The 18365-nt window shown below is 43.4% G+C and overlaps 1 protein-coding gene across 2 annotated transcripts; it reads right to left on the bottom strand.

Moving 5' to 3' along the window:
* Positions 1-14047: 14047 nt before the first annotated feature.
* LOC133906666 (uncharacterized) lies at positions 14048-17662 on the bottom strand. Of its 2 annotated transcripts, none has more exons than XM_062348633.1 (8): positions 17087-17662; positions 16559-16676; positions 16039-16157; positions 15629-15714; positions 15414-15523; positions 15309-15338; positions 14939-15065; positions 14048-14286 (listed from the first exon to the last, which is right to left on the bottom strand). In XM_062348633.1, the coding sequence occupies exons 1-7, from the start codon at positions 17596-17598 to the stop codon at positions 15009-15011; spliced, it is 1032 nt and encodes a 343-aa protein (XP_062204617.1). In that variant the 5' UTR covers positions 17599-17662; the 3' UTR covers positions 14048-14286; positions 14939-15008. The 2 variants fall into 2 exon arrangements, with proteins under 2 accessions (XP_062204617.1, XP_062204618.1); XM_062348634.1 differs by having other exon boundaries at positions 14048-14666.
* Positions 17663-18365: the final 703 nt, after the last annotated feature.

Below are 18365 nucleotides of genomic sequence, written 5' to 3' on the forward strand. Positions count from 1 at the left end.
CGCCTCCTGCAGCAAATTAAAGATGAACAAACAAGATGTGTGCTTCACATTAGCTACGGCGGGGTGGAATTTGTGTTCAAACCATCAGTACTTAAGGAACTATAATATTATCAGTACTCAACTTCCGAATTAAATAAAAAAACATAAATGAAATGAACACAGACAAAATGTCCGCTTGCCATAAGCTATCTTTCTGCAATTTTTACATGAAAACCAAATGATAAAAAGCTAAGAAACAGGTTTTGGAAAACAGATTAAAGGATTCCTCATTCATCCGTTGGTTCTTTTGGAATTTTATATAGGGAGTATATGGTTTGTCCTCTTTAGTAATGGACCCATGCATCATGCTCAATTAGCATCAATAACTCAAAGCTCAAGACTGAATTTTTAGCTAGACGCGCGACCTAATCTTAGCTAAGCAAACAAAAGAAGAGCTAGAACTGATCAGACCCGACCGGCCTCTCTGCAGCCATTCCTTCAAGAAATGATAACATAGATCTCACACTTAGCTACTAATAATTGTCCAGAAGCCAAATACATCTGCATGCGGGCTATTATGAACTTGTGCGATCCAAGTTTGCCTGTCAACACGTCATGTGATCAGCTAAACATTCCAAGCTTAAACCCCAATGGAATGTCAGATCAATTTCTCGGCGGTCCCATCCAGAACCAATACGATCGATTTACAAAACTTACCTAAATAGTTCGCTGGTCCATATGCGCATATTTGAAGCATATATAGTACTTATTAGCCGGGGATATTACTTATAGTAATCCGAAAGCTGGAGGGAACAATTGGAGCAATCTTTTCCTCAGCCTATACCACAGTAGCTAGACAAGAAAATAAAATAAAAAGAATCCATCTTTGTAGGGATGAAAACGAAAATGATAATTCTCGGTATTCCAGAGATCGATTTTGAACTTTTCTGACCATAGCAGCCTGAAACGATGTATTGGAAAAACAAAAAATAGAAACGAGAAAACTCTGCAAAAATGATGGTGGAAACGATTTAGGCCATTTCCGATCGTTTTCAAGTTCTTCCATTTCCGGCCGGGAATTACCACCGGGAATTCTCATTTCTCCTTCATGTGGTCCATCTCAACTCAGACATGGCCCATGGCCCAACAGGCAACAGGCCTCCTAGTCTCCCAGTGTCGGAGGATGAACTCCTGTCGCAGGGATCCCGAGAGACCCCTTTTTAGAGATTCGGTCGGGGGGATGATCCTGAATGAGTTCGTCGGAGAAATAAATGGAACTGGAAATAAATGCAACGGCCGGTGGTGGGGGATGGTCGACCTAGTGCAAAGAGAAATAAATGCACCGGAGTTTAGACAGGTTCGGGCCGCACGGGGGCGTAACACCCTACTCCTGTGTGGATGCAATATCCTTCCCCGAAGGGGATCCCTCAGGGATATATCTGGTTACAAGAATATATTGTCTAACTGAGAGTTTGAGGCTCCCTTGTTCTAGCTCTGCTCAAGCTCGCTTGCGGTGTTCTTCGGATGATGTCTTCGATCGTCTCGATCTGTCTTCAGATGTTTTCTCGTGTGTTCGGGTTGTCTTGGTCTATGTTCTTCTTTTTTCTCCTCTCGTCTTCTTTCTGTATGCCGGCCACGACATACCCCAAATGGGAAAGAAGGGGCTCATGTTCCAAGACGCCACGACTGAGAAAGGTGTTATCATTTCCTCTGGGCGAAGTGACAGAGGCAGTGGAAAAACGCAACGCGCGTCCGACCACCCGTCACTGTGGACGCCCTGGCGCCATCGAGAGGGCCCACCGGGCAGCCACAGAGGCACCCGGCGCACCCACCCTGTCTTGTTCCTCTGCCGGGGCAGGGTGGCAGGCGGAACGCTTTGATCCTGGCAACGTTATCCCGAGATACCCCGGATGATACGGGACGGGACCCGTGCAATTAATGGACTCACGCCCCTCTGCCAAAGCATGGCAGGGACTGACACTGCGGCGGGAGCAGCTGGGGATGTCAGGATGTCAGGATGTCAGGCCGCGCATGCCCATTAAATGCGGCCTTGGACCTCTGACTGGTTGACGCCTCGTCGGTGGGCCCCTCTGGGTCGTCGGGGCTTCGGGTACCCTCGCGCGAACCTTCGGGGAACCGAGTGCTCGGGGGCTGCCACGTGCAACCCCGAGTACCCTCTCCCGAGCGCCTTTGCACGCACTTTCGGGGAACTGAGTGCTCGGGGGCTGCCATGTGCAGCCCCGAGCACTCTCTCCCGAGCGCCTTTGCACGCACCTTCGGGGAACCGAGTGCTCGGGGGCTGCCACGTGCAGCCCCGAGCACTCTCTCCCGAGCACTTTTGTAGAACCTTCGGGGAACCGAGCGCTCAGGGGCCGTCACGTGCAGCCCCGAGCACTCTCTCCCGAGCACTTCGGTAGAACCTTCGGGGAACCGAGCGCTCGGGGGCTGCCCCGCGCAGCCCCGAGCACTCTCTCCCAAGCACTTAGTTCTTCTGCCCATCGGGGGACTAGGGTACTTGGGGGCGAGCGGGCACTTCCCCGAGCACTTTCTTCCCGGTACTTGGACTCTGCGGGTCATCGGGGAACTGGGGTGCTCGGGGACTAGAGGCTGTGGCCCCGAGCACCTTCTCCCGGAACTTTAGATTTTCCTTATCCTTCAAGAGGGACCTCGCGGGATGGTGACACGTGGCGGACGGCTGGCCTGGTCTCGGGACTCAGGGACCCCCGATTCTTGATACACCGACACCCAGGTTCCCAACCTAGCCTCTCGTTGTCTATTCGCCTAGTCACCCATGGTAGGTTGACGATCGACCCCACGCAATTGGCCAGTCCAACCCTAGACGGGTAGACAGCCACCACCACCGGAGTGACTCCCTTCGCGTGTCCACTGGTAACCAGATCCCACCTCCCATATCTAGCACCTCCAGCCCTCGACACCTTTCCTCCTATGCCCTCCCCTTCCTGATGTGACATCACCCCATCCGACCATCCCCACACGACGTGAAGCTGCGCATGTGAGATGAAGTGACGCCATTGTCGACACCATGAGCCTGCTAAGCAACAAAGACAAACTTACTTATAAAACAGCTAGGGTTAGATATCACAATTTATATTTTTATGGTTTACTATTATCTAAAATCTTCAGACCCATTCTCTTCCACTGTTATATCCAAAATCCTTGCAATCCTAAAACAATTTAGTTATTGTAATGAAGCTCCAGGTTTGGTGCTTTCGAGTTTAAATTATCATTCCCGATCGATACCAGCATGTTTCCATCTTGACAACGCCATTTTCGGTTTTCTCGTATTATCGACATCGTATTCGTTTTCGGCATTATCATTATCAACTTCATTTCCGAGAGAAAATATGAAACTGAAAGCGGTTTAGGCCTTTTTCGATCGTTTCCGTACCATTTTCATCCCTACATCTTTGAACTGGTGGTCCAGTTCGCTGATGCATGAAGAATAGGCTCAATTGATTGGCGCCCATGATCGAGGGAGTATTTGAGAGCAAACAGATCAAGATATGTGCATACAACTCCTAGGCACCAGAAATCTGAGTCGACCAGGTCGAGAATGAGGTCACGGGATGCGGGTCAACAAAAGCGTGGTACGAAGGGGTATATTTCTTTAGGACGATAATTCATGACACGGTACGTGACCCTGGGATGAAATCAAAAGGGAAAAGAAAAAAGAGAGAAAGAAATAGAAAGGAATGGGCTTCCATTCTCTTTTTACGGCCCACAGCGCATTCTTCCCTTTTGGCTCGTTTAACCCTTTCCTTCCCTCTTTCCCTCGATACAGCGCAAGCCCAGCAACAGGGGCTTCTTCTTCCCTCAGCCGCGTGCATCGCAGCCACAGCCACCTCCTTCCCAAATACATCTCCACCCGAGCTGCTTCTCCAAGTCGAGCCACCGACCGAGAGCTAGTCACCTCCTCTACCTCTCTACGCGAAACAGCCCATCCGCTCACTATTCTCTAGAGTTCTAATGCAGCCCACCTCCGCTCGGCTCCCGCGCAGCCTCCCTCCCAGCCTATCCCCCACCAGTGAGCTCTTCCGCGCACACCACTCGGTTGCCATATTTCTGGTGACTATGTTTTCGCCTCCCCATCCTCCTACAACAGCGCCAGGTGGAGATCCATCCAGACTCACTGGTAAGTTTTCCCCACCTCTCTCTCTACAATAGTGGTGTCCCACGGCTTTGTCTCGGTGGTGAACTAGACCTGTGATCTGTATCGTTTGATCCGGGGTCGTGGATCGTAGCATCGACCCTATTTCTGATGACTATGGTACAACTACTTTACGCCTCAATTCGTAACTAGCCAGTTAGGGTATACACAGTCAATGAATAATCTCACGTGCGGAGGCATGAAGCTAGCTAGCATATATATATGTATACTTGCGATCAAGATCAAGAAGCGATCATCCCTAAGAGAACTTTGAGATCTATTCATTTTGCCACGATCGATCTAGACATGCCTAGATGAGGAAGTGGGGAAGAAGTTGAGATTATTATTACCTTTTGGTGCTGGTGCTGCTCCTGGTGGTTGTGGTCGTGAGCAGATGCTGCAGCGCTGCTGTCGCTGGAGATCATGTCCATGGATCCACTAAGCTAGCCACATAAGGCACATCATATACATGAAGATGGTACCATAAGCACCCGCAGAAAATCAAATTAAGAGACCAAAAATCTAGGCGATCAATCAATCAAACCTGTAGAGATGGCAGGTTGGAACACCAGGAAGGAGACCTAGCTAGAGTACTGACCAGGCTCTAGCTGGCTTCCCTCTCGTCTCTGTAGAGATAGAGATAGAGAGAGGGAGAGATGTTGTCCGGCCTTTTGTTCTAGCTGGAGAGAGGAAAGTGAGGGAGAGACATAGAGCGAGAGGGCAATGGATGGAAGGTGTGAGGACTGTTGGCTGTAGCTAGAAAGTAGTGAAATGGAAACGGAAGGCCGGTTTTCCGTGGAAGCAAACACGCGGCATGGCTGCTAATGATGCATGGCATGCATAACACACATGAGAAGAGAAGGTCGTGGACGTGCTGGGAAATGCAACTCCGCATGCACTTGTGCAGGAATGACCTATCTCGTCCGTCCATTTTACTTTCCTGATATAAAATAGTGAAATGGAAACGGAAGGCTGGTTTTCCGTGGAAGCAAACACGCGGCATGGCTGCTAATGATGCATGGCATGCAAAACACACATGAGAAGAGTCATGGACGTGCTGGGAAATGCAACTCTGCATGCACTTGTGCAGGAATGACCTATCTCATCCGTCCATTTCACTTTCCTGATATATATCTATCTGTTGATTTTCTCATCTACCTTATAATTTTTTCACCCACCCTACAACACAGATCTCAATATAAATGAACGGTCTTGATAAAACATACGTATACATATACTAGTGAAAATTTCCCCTCTTGCACGCGCCCATCGATGATTGCAAGTGCCTCCTTTCTATTCCGTTCGCATGCAACAGAAAAGGCAAAGACACAGACAATCAAGACAAGTGTCTGACGTCATGGGCGGACCTAGTAAATGCCCACTAGGGGCATAACCCCGCTCAAATTCTTGTGTTCAATGGACTTAGGCTTTTTTTTAAGCTACAAATGTCCAGCCATTAGTAAACCCATGCTTATTTTTTTTGTGTTGGGTCCGCCCTTGTTTGATGGTGCAGGCCTAACTCATCTTCCACTGCAAGCCTCATCGACGTCCGCCCGGCATTGCATGGCAGCTGCAGCAAACAGCCCCATATGTCAGAGAGTGTGCGATCCCACAAAACGCGTGCGAGTCTCATTAGAGTGACCACATCTTCATCTGTCCTCTGGCTTCTCTTCACGGGTTCTGTTATATGTGACATAACAGATTCCTTAGCCACCGTTCATGTCACGCCCTGAACACGGGCTACACGACAGCCGCCTCATAATTACGTATTAGAAACTCATAACCATATTAAGACAAAAATAGAAGGTTTATATGTAGCATCAGTGGTTTACAGAGTAACTAGCGGAAGCTTTATTTATATCAAATTGTTATAATATTCATGTACAATTTATTCTAAAGTAAACAAACTATTAAACAATATATTATTGGTGTAACCCAAAAGCTCCTATCCATACCTCCTAATCGGCGATGCCTTTATCATGCACTACACATTCTGCATTTAACAGCGAAGGCAAGCATGAGTATAAAATACTCAACAAGAAATAAAGCACTTGAAAACAATATTTCAAGTAATGTTAATGCATAAACATGCTTTTCTCATATTGACATTAATGAAGAGCATATCTACCAAAACAAATACTTGCCAGGGTAAGGGGGGAAGGGGGAAGAAGCACCCCTGCACGACACAAAAGTTTAGTAAAGAGAATAATTATCTTATCATTTATTTATTTAGATATGTAGGGGTTATCAGATCACTAATATCACATCGTGACCCACTACGATGAGATCTATGGACAATCCCAATTGATACTTTCAATGTACGTGCCACACCATACACTTGAATATGAGATAAATTATGTCTTTCAATAACCATATGGCTTCATAACTAGATCTTTCACTAGGCACTCCCGGTGGATCACAAAATGTATCGATTGTCCATATCACAGCCACTCTGATGATAAAATTACAAAATAGTGATCAACAATATTTATGGCTAACTTAACTGGACCATGTATATTTCTACTCTTGTAATACTGAGTATCACAACCATAACTTCAAACTGTAATATTGCTATACATTACTACAGAAAAGGTCGTCACTGCTGGTTCAAAACTGGCATCACAGCCGGTTTTTGAACTAGCAGTGAATTAGCGGCAAGTGGTATGAACTATTACTGTCGATTCTAAAGCTCATGTAGCCCATCGAACCCCCAAACAGACCACCTTCCCACGGTCAAGGTACCCTACAAGTCAGCAACCACAACTGCTCACAAAACACCGATGTCGCACTTCCCCACCGCCTCCCTGCCATTCACCTTGTGCTGTCTCAGATGCTAGCAAATACTCCAGCAAGTCCATCCCCATCAAATCAAATTATTCCGCCATTTAGAATCTATTGGAAACTTACATAACCGAGCAAAGGGGTGGGCCTTCGAATCTCGGATATTATCCGAATGCTTAGTAGAAAACACACACAAGCTAGGAAACAGTGAACTATAATTAATATCACGCCCCTTTTCGATTACAGTGCAACCCTATTTATAAGTTGTACCCGACCATTCTTTGTTACAATGTACAATAATACCCCTCTAACTACCACATTCCTAGTATATTCATGGGTATTTTGGTACTATCCTATGCAAGCCTGTCCTATTTACAATCATACCCTTCTCGGTCCTTAGTTACCAGCGACGGTCTTCCCTTCGTCTAGGCTCCCAATGGCCTATGGTTGATGGTACCTTCGGTCAACTTCCTCGTGGCACCTTGCGATAGACCTCAACCAACTTCTAAAGCCCCATCAAATGCTTCGCCTGCGATGACACCTTCGGCATCCCCACAGCTGATGCGAGTTTGCTCAATCTTCTGAAGGTAATATGATAAGTCGATTGGTGGAGTTTTGACGTTGATGATCCGAAGGTTCTAACCATAACACATCAAAAACCCTTGCAACCACTACACCACTACTATTTGGTTATCAACAGTGTCAAGACGCGGTTGACCTCGCCAAGAATGCTTTTCCTGCAAACGAATCGAGAACACAAGTAAGAACAGGTAGATGCAATCTGAATATTGCTAATTACCAATGAATCACTCGAGTTGGGGTTCAACAAATCAATAAACAACGATACTATCTAAAACAGAATAATATAAGCTAAACTCAAACCTAAACTATGATGGCTACTGTGTATATATAGAGGGACGTGAGAAGGTCGATCCAGGGTTGTGCAGCCATAGAAAGAGGCAAGCGGAAAACTAAGATCTAATTATTTCGGGGGGCAATTTTCTGGACTCTAGGTAATGGAACTCAACGAAACAAAAGGGATAATTGAGATTACCTAACAGGCAACCGAGACTCTGATACCACTTTATGCGCGTTTGCCCGATCTTCCGAATGTAATATGAGAAATCGATTGGTGGAGTTTCGACGTTGATGATCCAAAGATTCTGACCAGGACAGGTCGAGAACCCTCGCAACCACTACACCACTACTCTGTGGTTATCAACTGTGCCAAGACGCAGTTGACCTCGCCAAGAAGGCTTTTCCTGCAAGCGAATCAAGAACACAAACAAGAACAAGTAGATGCAATCTAAATATTGCTAATTACTAATGAAGCACTCGAGTTGGGGTTCAACAAAACCGATAAACGCCGATACTGCCTAAAAAAGAATAATCTAAGCTAAACCTAAGCATAAACTATGATCACTACTGTGTATATATAGGAGGGGACATGAGGAGATCGACCTAGGGTTGTGCAGCTATGGAAAAAGACGTGCACAATATGAACTCCGACCCCGATATGATTACAAGACCCAACAGGATCCAAAACGGTGACACGGCATCTTATTTCTTTGACTCTTACTAAACTATAAGGAATATTTGGTCGAGCATAGATCCACTGGAAAGGGTTCATCATAATCTTTACAGAATGTCCAAGATCGCCTAAAACGGACTTCGTATGAGAGAGTTATGCCCGTTTTACTGATGTGCTGTCCTAAGACTCGACCACGACCACAACCACGACTTCGACCACGACTAGAGCTCAGCCTCGAATCCAAGTAGACTTGGCCTTCGAGGGGTGACGTCCGGGTAAATTTGTTGTGCTTCTCCCACGTTCCTAAGCAATAAAATATCACAAGAATTTAGTAGTAATCCATCCAATGAAGCATGAACAGTAAGAAACAAGTTTACCTGGTGGTTTAATTATCGCGCACGTGCTCTTGTAATTAGACCTTGTATGATTTGAGGAATATTAATAGTATTGGTCGTATCTGAAGAAGGCATAGGCTCATCAATGACTGTTCCCCCCGTGAAGCCCAACGAAGACCTTCGATCACCTTCCGAAGGCTCAACACATGCTTCAATGATCCCGGCACCCGTACATACTCTGGTGGCGTCGAGTGTCCACAAGGTCCCTTCGGCATGTTCGAAGGGTTCCTGCAGCATTACAAATCCACAATAGCCGTACATTTTGTCAGTAAACAGTGTTGTAGAGGCTTTTGACCCTGCTGTTGATAGAAAAAAATAGCACGACCCAAGTTTTTTTGAACGCCGGATAGTCCGGTGTGGAGAATTTGTAGTCGCCAGACTATCCTGTGAGTTAAGTCAATTATTGCCGAAAAAGCATGCTCTTTGGAAAATAGTCCGATGAAACATGAAATGAACGCTAGACTCCGATCAACGTAGCTCAAGTTTATGCTGAAAACATGCTCTTTGGACAAATTAGTCTGACAGTGCATCTAGCGGACGCCAGATTATCTAGTGTGAACAAAGGAGATTTCGTGCAGAAAAATATGCTCTCTGGAAAAAACAGTCCGGTGAGGTATTTGATGGACACCGGGTTATCCGGTACATGCAAATGGAAATTTTTTTTGTCAAAAATTGACTCTCTGGAAAACCACCTGGTGAAGCCTCCGGTGAGTTCATTTCGGCCATCGGAACATCCAGTGTATGTTAAGATGCAATTTAGGGTTCTAGCCGAATTAAACTCGCCGGAAGGTCCGGTGTTCAAAAATTTATTATCGCTGGAACAGTATAGATTCAAAGATCTATTCGGATTTCTTTCGTGTTTTTGGCCGAACTGGGCATGTTTAGGGTTAGAATAGAGTCATACTTTGATTCCCTAAGACCAAGACCGCACCCCCTTATAAATGGTTGAGGGTGGCGGCTGATTGCAAAAAAACAACTTTATGGTAGTTTTAGAGTAGTTCTTCGCTGCTATTTTGAATCCCCATAATTTGGATGGTAGTTCTTTGTCGATTTGCTCGTAGATCGTTCAGGTGGTGATCCCAAGGTTGTCGATCTAAATCCTTTGCTTGTTTACTTGTAAACAAGTCATGTGTCACTGCGAAAAGCGATAGTTATCCAGGACAAATCTGTGTGTTGCGTGGGATTACCAAATTCCTCGCCCAACACAATTTGGCGACTCCGCTGGAAAATGACGGTTCTCCATCAAAACCTTCACCTAGGGTTTCGACATCTACTTCATTACCAAGCTACTGTTGTGCCATGTCTAAAGAGGAGGGAGCTAAAATCAACATGGACAATATCATATCGCCGAAGCTTGAGGAGCTTCCCCAGGAGGATCGCCAAGCTATTAAAGCTCAAAAGCGAGAGATGGAGAAGATAATGCTTGCATGCTATCAGAAAACACATCAAGACGTCATCAAGAAGGGCGATCCGATGTCAATCATCCATGCCAAGCAAGAGGTAAAGACCAATGTAAGTGATTCCACTCATGATTTACAAGAACACATTGCATATATCGTTGATCAGTCTGTTGATGTTGCTATATTTAATAATTCTGAAACATTGGTTGATAGTCTAGATCATATACTATCTAGTCGTGTTAGGGCTTTGTTTATTGAATTGTAAGATAAAAAAGGTAAAAAAACAGCCCCAATTGCATGATGGTAACACCTCTAATTCCAATGATAATAATCAATTTCAGCACGTATCTTTAGGTTCATCGACACAATTTGTAACACCTTTGCCTACACAATAAAATATGGCGATGCAACAAACCCATACCCAAGCCAACGAAGGATCGGACAACATGGTGACACCTCCCTTTAATACACTGAGTACTAGCAAACTGGAGGTCTCTTCATTTGTTTTTCCGGTTCCAAGCACTTCATCTAGCATAACTAGTTCGATTCCACATGCAGCTAATGGCCGAGCTAATGAAATTTCAGCAAGTACGCCATTAATTTCCTACAACATCGTGGCATATAGTACACCTCCTATACTCCCACAAGGTATCGGCATACCTTGTGGTCCATTACCGAATACTTATTTTAATAGGCCTTCACAAAATACTCCACATATGCAGCCCATAGTTTCGTACTATTATGATACGCCGCAACCACAACCTTTTAGGCTGCAACCATATGCTAATATGTCATCCAATCGGCCTATGGCCAAAACGCTTTTGGGGCCTAAAAGCATCAAATAGCAAATGACTAATATTTTGAGGGAACATTTTGCAGTAGCACTTAAAGGTAAATCACATATTTACCAAAAACCATCCCCTAATTATTATGACACAATTCCATATCCCCGTGGGTTTAAAGTTCTAGATTTTGTTAAATCAATGGGGGGATGGTAGAATCACAATGGAGCACATAGGACAATTTCTTGCGCAATGTGGTGAAGTTGGTGGTAGTGATACTTTAAGATTACGCTTATTTCGTTTGTCACTTTTCGGCAATGCATTTACTTGGTTTACTTTGCTTGCACCTAACTTTATTCATACATGAGCAGAACTTGAGTAAAAATTTCATGACTATTTCTATACCAGAGGCATAGAGTTGAGGTTAATTCACTTAACATCGGTTACATAAAGTGTAATGAGCCCGTTTCAGAATACATTAGGAGAATTAGAGATACTAAAAACCAATGTTTTAATGTAACTCTCTTTGATAGGGATCTAGCTGAATCAGCTTTTTTCGGTTTGCATGCACATATCAAAGAGAGGTTAGAGGATCAAGAATTTTCAGATGTGAACTAAGTTTTGCAATGGGCTCTAGCTCAAGAAAGTCGTGCCAAAACGCATAGAAAATTCCAAAAATTTAGTGTAAAACACAAAATGGATCGTCCTAGTGTTCATGTAGTTGAATGTGAGGATGATTCATCAGACGATGATAGTGTAGGCATGTGTGTAGCCAAGTGGGCATGGAAGCCTAAGTCTAAGCCATTTGTATGCTCCACTTTAAAGCCGATTCTTAAAAAAAAAATCAGCAAGAAGAGATTAAGTTTACATTTGATGTCACTAAGTGTGATAGAATATTTGATCTTTTGCTACAAGAAAAGCAAATTAGTTTGTTTCCTAATCATGTCATTCCACCACTTGAGGAGATTAAGAAGCGTGCGTATTGTAAATGACATAATTCGTATTCTCACGCTACTAATGATTGCAATGTCTTCCGTCGATAGGTTCAATCCGCCATTAATAAAGGACGATTGAAGTTTGTTGAAAATTCTAAGATGAAGCTTAATAGTGATCCATTCCCTGTCAACATGATGAACTTTGAGGAGAAGAAAGTCTTGATTCAACCATCTCAAGCCAAATCGACTAAAGACAAGAATGAGATCATTAGTGAGGATAATGTGAGACCAAAGATAATCAAACTGAAAATCCGGAGGTTGGTCGTTGGAAGGTAAATGAAAGCAAGAGCAAAGCTATCAAGAAGCTTCAAAAGTCAAAACCTATATTTAGTGCACTTTTGGTTCAATATGAAAGTGGCAAGACCAGCCAAAAAGGAGGCAGCCAGCTAAATACTCTTGAACACTCAAGATCACTTCCATAACATGAGTTTGTTGTGAGGAAGAGGCAATGGGAGAATAATATTGCAGCAGCTCTATTTCCTCCTTTCGGGCCACCAATACCTATGATGTGAGGGCCTCCTCCTATGATGCTTCCTCCGTGTCCGCTATGGGGTTGGTGTGGACCTTGGGTGCCACCTCCTATGCAGTTTGCACCATTCCATTTGGGGTGAACAGTACCACGACCTTCGCATTCGATCGGTTATCTCATTCTAGATAAGACCGGTTTGGTTCAAATATTCGGTCAAATGATGGGAGGGATAGAAAGGAAGTTAAAAAGGTATATCGTGTGAAGAATTCTAGAGTTTCTAATGAGAAATAAAATCTAAACAGAGAGGAAAAACTGCCTATTGTTGATGAAAATAAAGTGCAAAAATAATCGGCTAGTGAAAGTTTGGTAGGTGGCAACAAAAAGGAAGTTATAGAGGTGGTTGGTACTAATCTTGAGACCAAATTGGCATCTCCTACAACAGCACCACAGCTCGTGACGCCAAGGGTTTAAGAAGGCACTTCTAGTGCTAAGCCAATTGATAGTTCGACCGATCAGAAGATTGAAAAAAAGATATCCTTGCTACTCGCAACTAAACCACAACCTCGATGGTGTCCTAGAGGTCTCTCACACTCCCAAAAGAGAAGGCTACAAAGATTACACAAGCAAGAGATGGGAGAAACGCAAGCCAAAAAGGTGAGGGATTTAATGAAATTAAGCTGATGTTATCTATTCGGCAGGAATGGAAAGCAAAGAATGTTGTAGCGCCTAATAATGATGAAGATGATATGCTAGATGATTTCCAGTAATTAGAGATGATACTCTGCCATATGATAGCATAGACGTCAATATGGTTTTCGTTTTGCCTTCGAAGTTTCGAGCCATTGATGAAGAGATTGCTCAACTAAATCTTGGACCGAAAGAAGCCATATTTGAGAAGCCTAAAAAATGGAGCCAACATTTGAGACCATTTTATGTTAAAGAACATATTGATGGAATACCGATTTCTATAATGCTAATGGATGGTGGAGCTATTATGCACTTAATGCTATATTCGGTTTTCAAGAAACTAGGGAAGAAGGATAATGAGCTCGTGAAGACGAACTTGGTGCTTAAAGGTCTTTTAAACCTTGCTTCATCCTTTCATCCACATAAATCTATTTGACAAGTTGCTAAATTGATCAGGAAAAAAATTACTTGCGCATGGAAAAAATAGAACCATTCCTGGTAAACAAGTCCCAATACATGCAGTTTAAGCCCTCTTGTGCTACCGTGCCTTATCACTGCCGGGTGGCTGGGATTTCATGTTATTTGGAGCTGAATTAAGTAAACCAGATAAAACACTAAACGATCTAGATAACAGTGGCCACAAGCAGCTAGGATCAGCTGGCCGACTTTTCAGGGGGGGGGGGGGGGGTTCTTATTCTCTTTTAATCATCAGTCAATACTGATTTGAAGAAAGTTTCAGTAGAAGTTGCAGTGGATCTTGATTGTGAGGTTACTAGTCTCTTACACAGCTGATACTATCAAAGTCAAGCTTTACTTTCACATTTATATGAGACGACAAGACAAGGAGAGAAGACTAAACAAACAAAGAAACAAGAATCTCTGGATCTTAGTGTTCCTGGCAAAATAAGATGTTCCACAATGTCATTACATTGAAATAGTCTCGGGTGTGCTAAAGACCTCAAACCCTGTGTTATCAGAACACCCTATAAATGAAACTGGAAAACAAGATGTCTCAAAACTCCCTTTGGAACAAAATTATGAGCATACAAAAACTGGAAGATATTGCCAATGCTATGCAACTCCCCCCTTGATCCTGTCCCTGAAAATACATCACGTGCACCACAATTGGTTGGATTTTGAGTCCATGGCCTCAGGAGCCGATGCAATTGATCCAGGCCAAGCTAGCTACCAAATATTAAATATTTATGCTGTGCATGGTAGCTTACCCACATCTTGCTACGCTTCTTTTCTAAAAGTATGCCAACTCACACCTTTTGCAGAAGCTACAAGTGAAAAAAAATTGAAGATGGGGGGGGGGGGGGCATTCTATCCACGAAGGATGTGAACTGTCCAATTTTTCCTTTTTCTTTTTGCAGATTATGAATCTCTGGCTTGCACTTAAGAGGCGGGAACTGGTTTCAAGCCCAGGTAAGAGTGGTGCTCGATGGCATGCTTAGCCAGCCAAGCAAGTGCTCAGTCCTGTCCAGTTTATCATATGCATTACACTATTCATACTCTGATCAGATGAAAATGTCTTTATAAGTTTATATCCAGAATTCAAAGGTATATAGTTGTCTTCCAAATCCTGCCTCCTAGAGGTGAGCCCTTTGGTTGGAGAACATATTGAAAGCACAAAGCAATGAACTATTTTGAGAAACCACTAAACCTAAATTATCTGAATTATCCTTGTAAAAGGAATGCAACTGTAAAAAGCATCATCAAAAATAAAATGACTACAACATAGTGCTTACCTTTTGTGAATAATAAATGACAGGTAACAAAGCCAACACCATTTACTGAACTAATGATAACATCCATAACTCATAGGAGATTTTTTATGTCATACTCCTCTGTTCTAGCTCTCTTCAATATTTCCCTCTACAAGGCAAGTGAGTTAGTCAAGTGTGCAATAAAGAAGAGCTTCTGAATTATTAATTTACGCATAGCTATGAAAATAGATAGTAACAAAACAACGCTTTCATACAACCCTCGTATTATTAATAAAAGAAGTGGTTCAGATATAATTTGGATATGAAATTGTTGGACACGTCACACAGGATAAGGATAATAAATCAGGTAGTCATAGTTTCAGAAATTTTACGGTCTTGTAAGACAACTAACCTGTATCTGTGTGGTAATGCATCCAGCACCCTAGTTTGAATTTTGTTGAGGTTACAAACAGACTATAATATCACCAAAAAGAATGAAGAAATATGTATTGCATACCTGAAATTGTTTCACCCCCCAAGATACATCGCTCCATGTTTTTGATTGTATGTCCTCCCACAACAAAGGTGCTTGAACTGACTCCACATGCTGGATAAGCCTTAAGCTACCTGTTATAGTTATGCAGCATATCATTTATCAAGTAGCCACAGGTCATGCTCAGAAGGTCATGATGTACCAGCAGGAGCTTCTTGTCGGATAGAGAACACTCTTACTTGTAACAAAGGCCTCTTGCCAAAGTTCATGCTCGGACCATGAGGGAGAGACCTCACGTACTGGGATCCCAAGATCATGGCATACCCTGTTCCAAACAAAATAAATTTTCTGTTACAAGACTTAGGAATTTGGTTATCTCTAAATCATAGTAGCTCAGTCAGGATCCCAGCGTCAATTGCTCCCACTTATGCAATCTCTTTAGTATGCACTAGTGCATGTCCAATGGACCTAGTGCAGTAAGTATAGCATGCAAAATTGTGAGACAAAAGAAGTTAATCTCAAAATTAGATATGAGTTAAGATTCCATCTAATTTTATCAGTACCATCAAATTTGCTTCACTATCTGCTCATTCCTTGTAGAAGTTAAAACCAAAGTACATAGGATTTAAAGCAGTCAAAGAATATTTACTCTATCACTATCTGACGTATAATTCCAGGGAGGATTCCATCACTCAGTGGAGCTGTTTGCACTTCAAACTCAGTAGCCAATGTTTGATAAGAGAAAGGTCCGTTCCTCTGATGTTCCTCCTGTAGAAATGTAAAAAGTTATTATACAAAAAAAAATGCTATAATCAAAATTCCAAAATGGTAATGCTCTTGTTTGGGTTCAAAAGGTAGTGCAAAGAATGAATAGTGAAAATCCAAATGCCAGAAAATATGTTACAGGAATGCAGGTAATGTTAGACAGATTAAACTTTAAAGTAAAACAGATACTAACACAACAACAAAATCTGAGAAGTGTGCCGATCTTTGGTCATTCCTTGGACCATCCTAAGTTAATGCAAAGAAAGACGCCAAGGTTAATCCTTTTAACCTAAACTCTAATCAATGTATTCAAGTGATATTGATAGGCACCACAACAGATAAGCTAAACTCTAATCTAATTAATGTGTTTATTTGTCGTTTAAGACGTGGCTTTAGGGACTTACCTTTTGGCAGACAACAAAGAAGTTTGTGACACTGCCTTCAAGGATGCGATCCCCATCATTAGTCAACAAGAGCTCTGTGACCCCAGGAGGCCTCATCTTTTCCATAGTCTTCCTCATCCTGCATGGCCGCAAATCATGAAATAAGCCAGTGACCACTCTATAAAGCCGAGAAATTAAAGAACCCCGACAACTTGCATCCCCATCCAAAGTTAACAAGACATCAGTTTTTTTCTTTACAGAGGCTTTAGTAGCAAGAAAACATAACGTGTTAATGAACACTCAAATCATTGTTTGATCCTAGACTCGTGTATAGATATAGATACGAGGGCATACAACATACATCAAAATGAAAGACAAAGGGTGTTTATGTGTGTATGTAAACACCTTGACACAGAGCACATGAAACACATAAATAAAAATGTCACATTTTGAAACCTGAAAACCACCAAATTTGGCAGAAAATTTGCATACATAAAGGCAAAAGGATATGGAAAAGGAAGAGACGATGAGAGAGGGCATCCCACACACCTGGCCCAGGGCGCGTACTTGGCGGCGGCCGCGTCCCTCCCCCTGCCGGCCACGGCAACTCTGGCCCCTGCCTCTCCGAAAACCGGTGGCGGATATGTTCCCGCATGCACGAAGACGTCCAGGCCCTCCCCGGAATCGCCCCCTCTGACTAGCGCCGTGACGGCGAAATCCTCTTCGTCCATGAGCGGCACCGGCAGCCTGCTCCTCATCTCGTGAATGGCGACCCGCACGGAGGGGTTGACGAGAGAATGGATAGGCGTTCCAGAGAGGGAGAAGTCGAGAGGGCGGGGCTCGGGGAGGCCGAGAAGGTGAGGGTGGGATTGGGCGAGGAGGCGCGCGGAGTGGGCGAGGCGGAGGAGGTGGCGGGGCCACCAGAGGAGGCCGCGGGCGGTGGTGTAGGCGCCCGGGGTGGACTCGAGGAAGGAGGCGGCAGAAGGGGGAGCGTGCGGCGAGATGGCGCCGTTGTTGACCAGGACGGTAGGAGGCGGCGGCGGCGGCGGCGGCGGCGTCATGGCCGGAGTGAGTGTGGAAATCTCTGTCACGTTGGGCTTCCACAGCCAATCGGTAATGGGCCGGGCATCATCTGTCCTTTAGCGTTGTACTGTACTGAGTGCGTGCCAGCGAAAAAAAGAGGCCTTTCTGGATTTGACCTCCAGATTATATATAGACAGACTATGAGTTTTTTCTATTTTATATTTTCTAACATTAATATTTAAATAAATAGATTTTTAATATAAAAAATTATAAAACTAGATGCCTCAAGGCGGTAGGCAGTCTGACACGCAGTGCAGGCTGCTAAGCGGTTCCGAGTGGACAGTGTTCCGTTAAAATCACTGTTTAGTTGAAATTACTGTTTGCAGTAATATTTTTCTCTCCTCCCTTCTTTATACAAAATTATGGTCTTCTGTTGCTCTAAAAATTCTAAACCTTTTTGTACGTGTTTCATAATTCATGTGCAACCCATTTTAATTAGATTCACCTAAAAATTATGTGTATAATTTAAAATAAAATTCTCCAAAAAAAGACTACTTTTATAAATTTTAACAATTATTAGGGCTCAAATAAATTTCTAAAAATATAGGAAAATTTACTAATATTCATCTTATGTGATGGACTAATTTCTAAAATTATTTCCAGTCCTAGTATATATGGTGAAAAAGTGAGTTACTTTGTAATGCTCTATTCACATGAAATAATCAAAATGCATATAAATGGTCACACCGGACTATCCTCTGGCCTTCATCTTCCAGAAAACATGGCCCTCTGGATAAATAGTCTA

Source organism: Phragmites australis, chromosome 23, assembly GCF_958298935.1.
Source record: "Phragmites australis chromosome 23, lpPhrAust1.1, whole genome shotgun sequence".
In the NCBI taxonomy this organism is placed as follows: Eukaryota; Viridiplantae; Streptophyta; class Magnoliopsida; order Poales; family Poaceae; genus Phragmites; species Phragmites australis.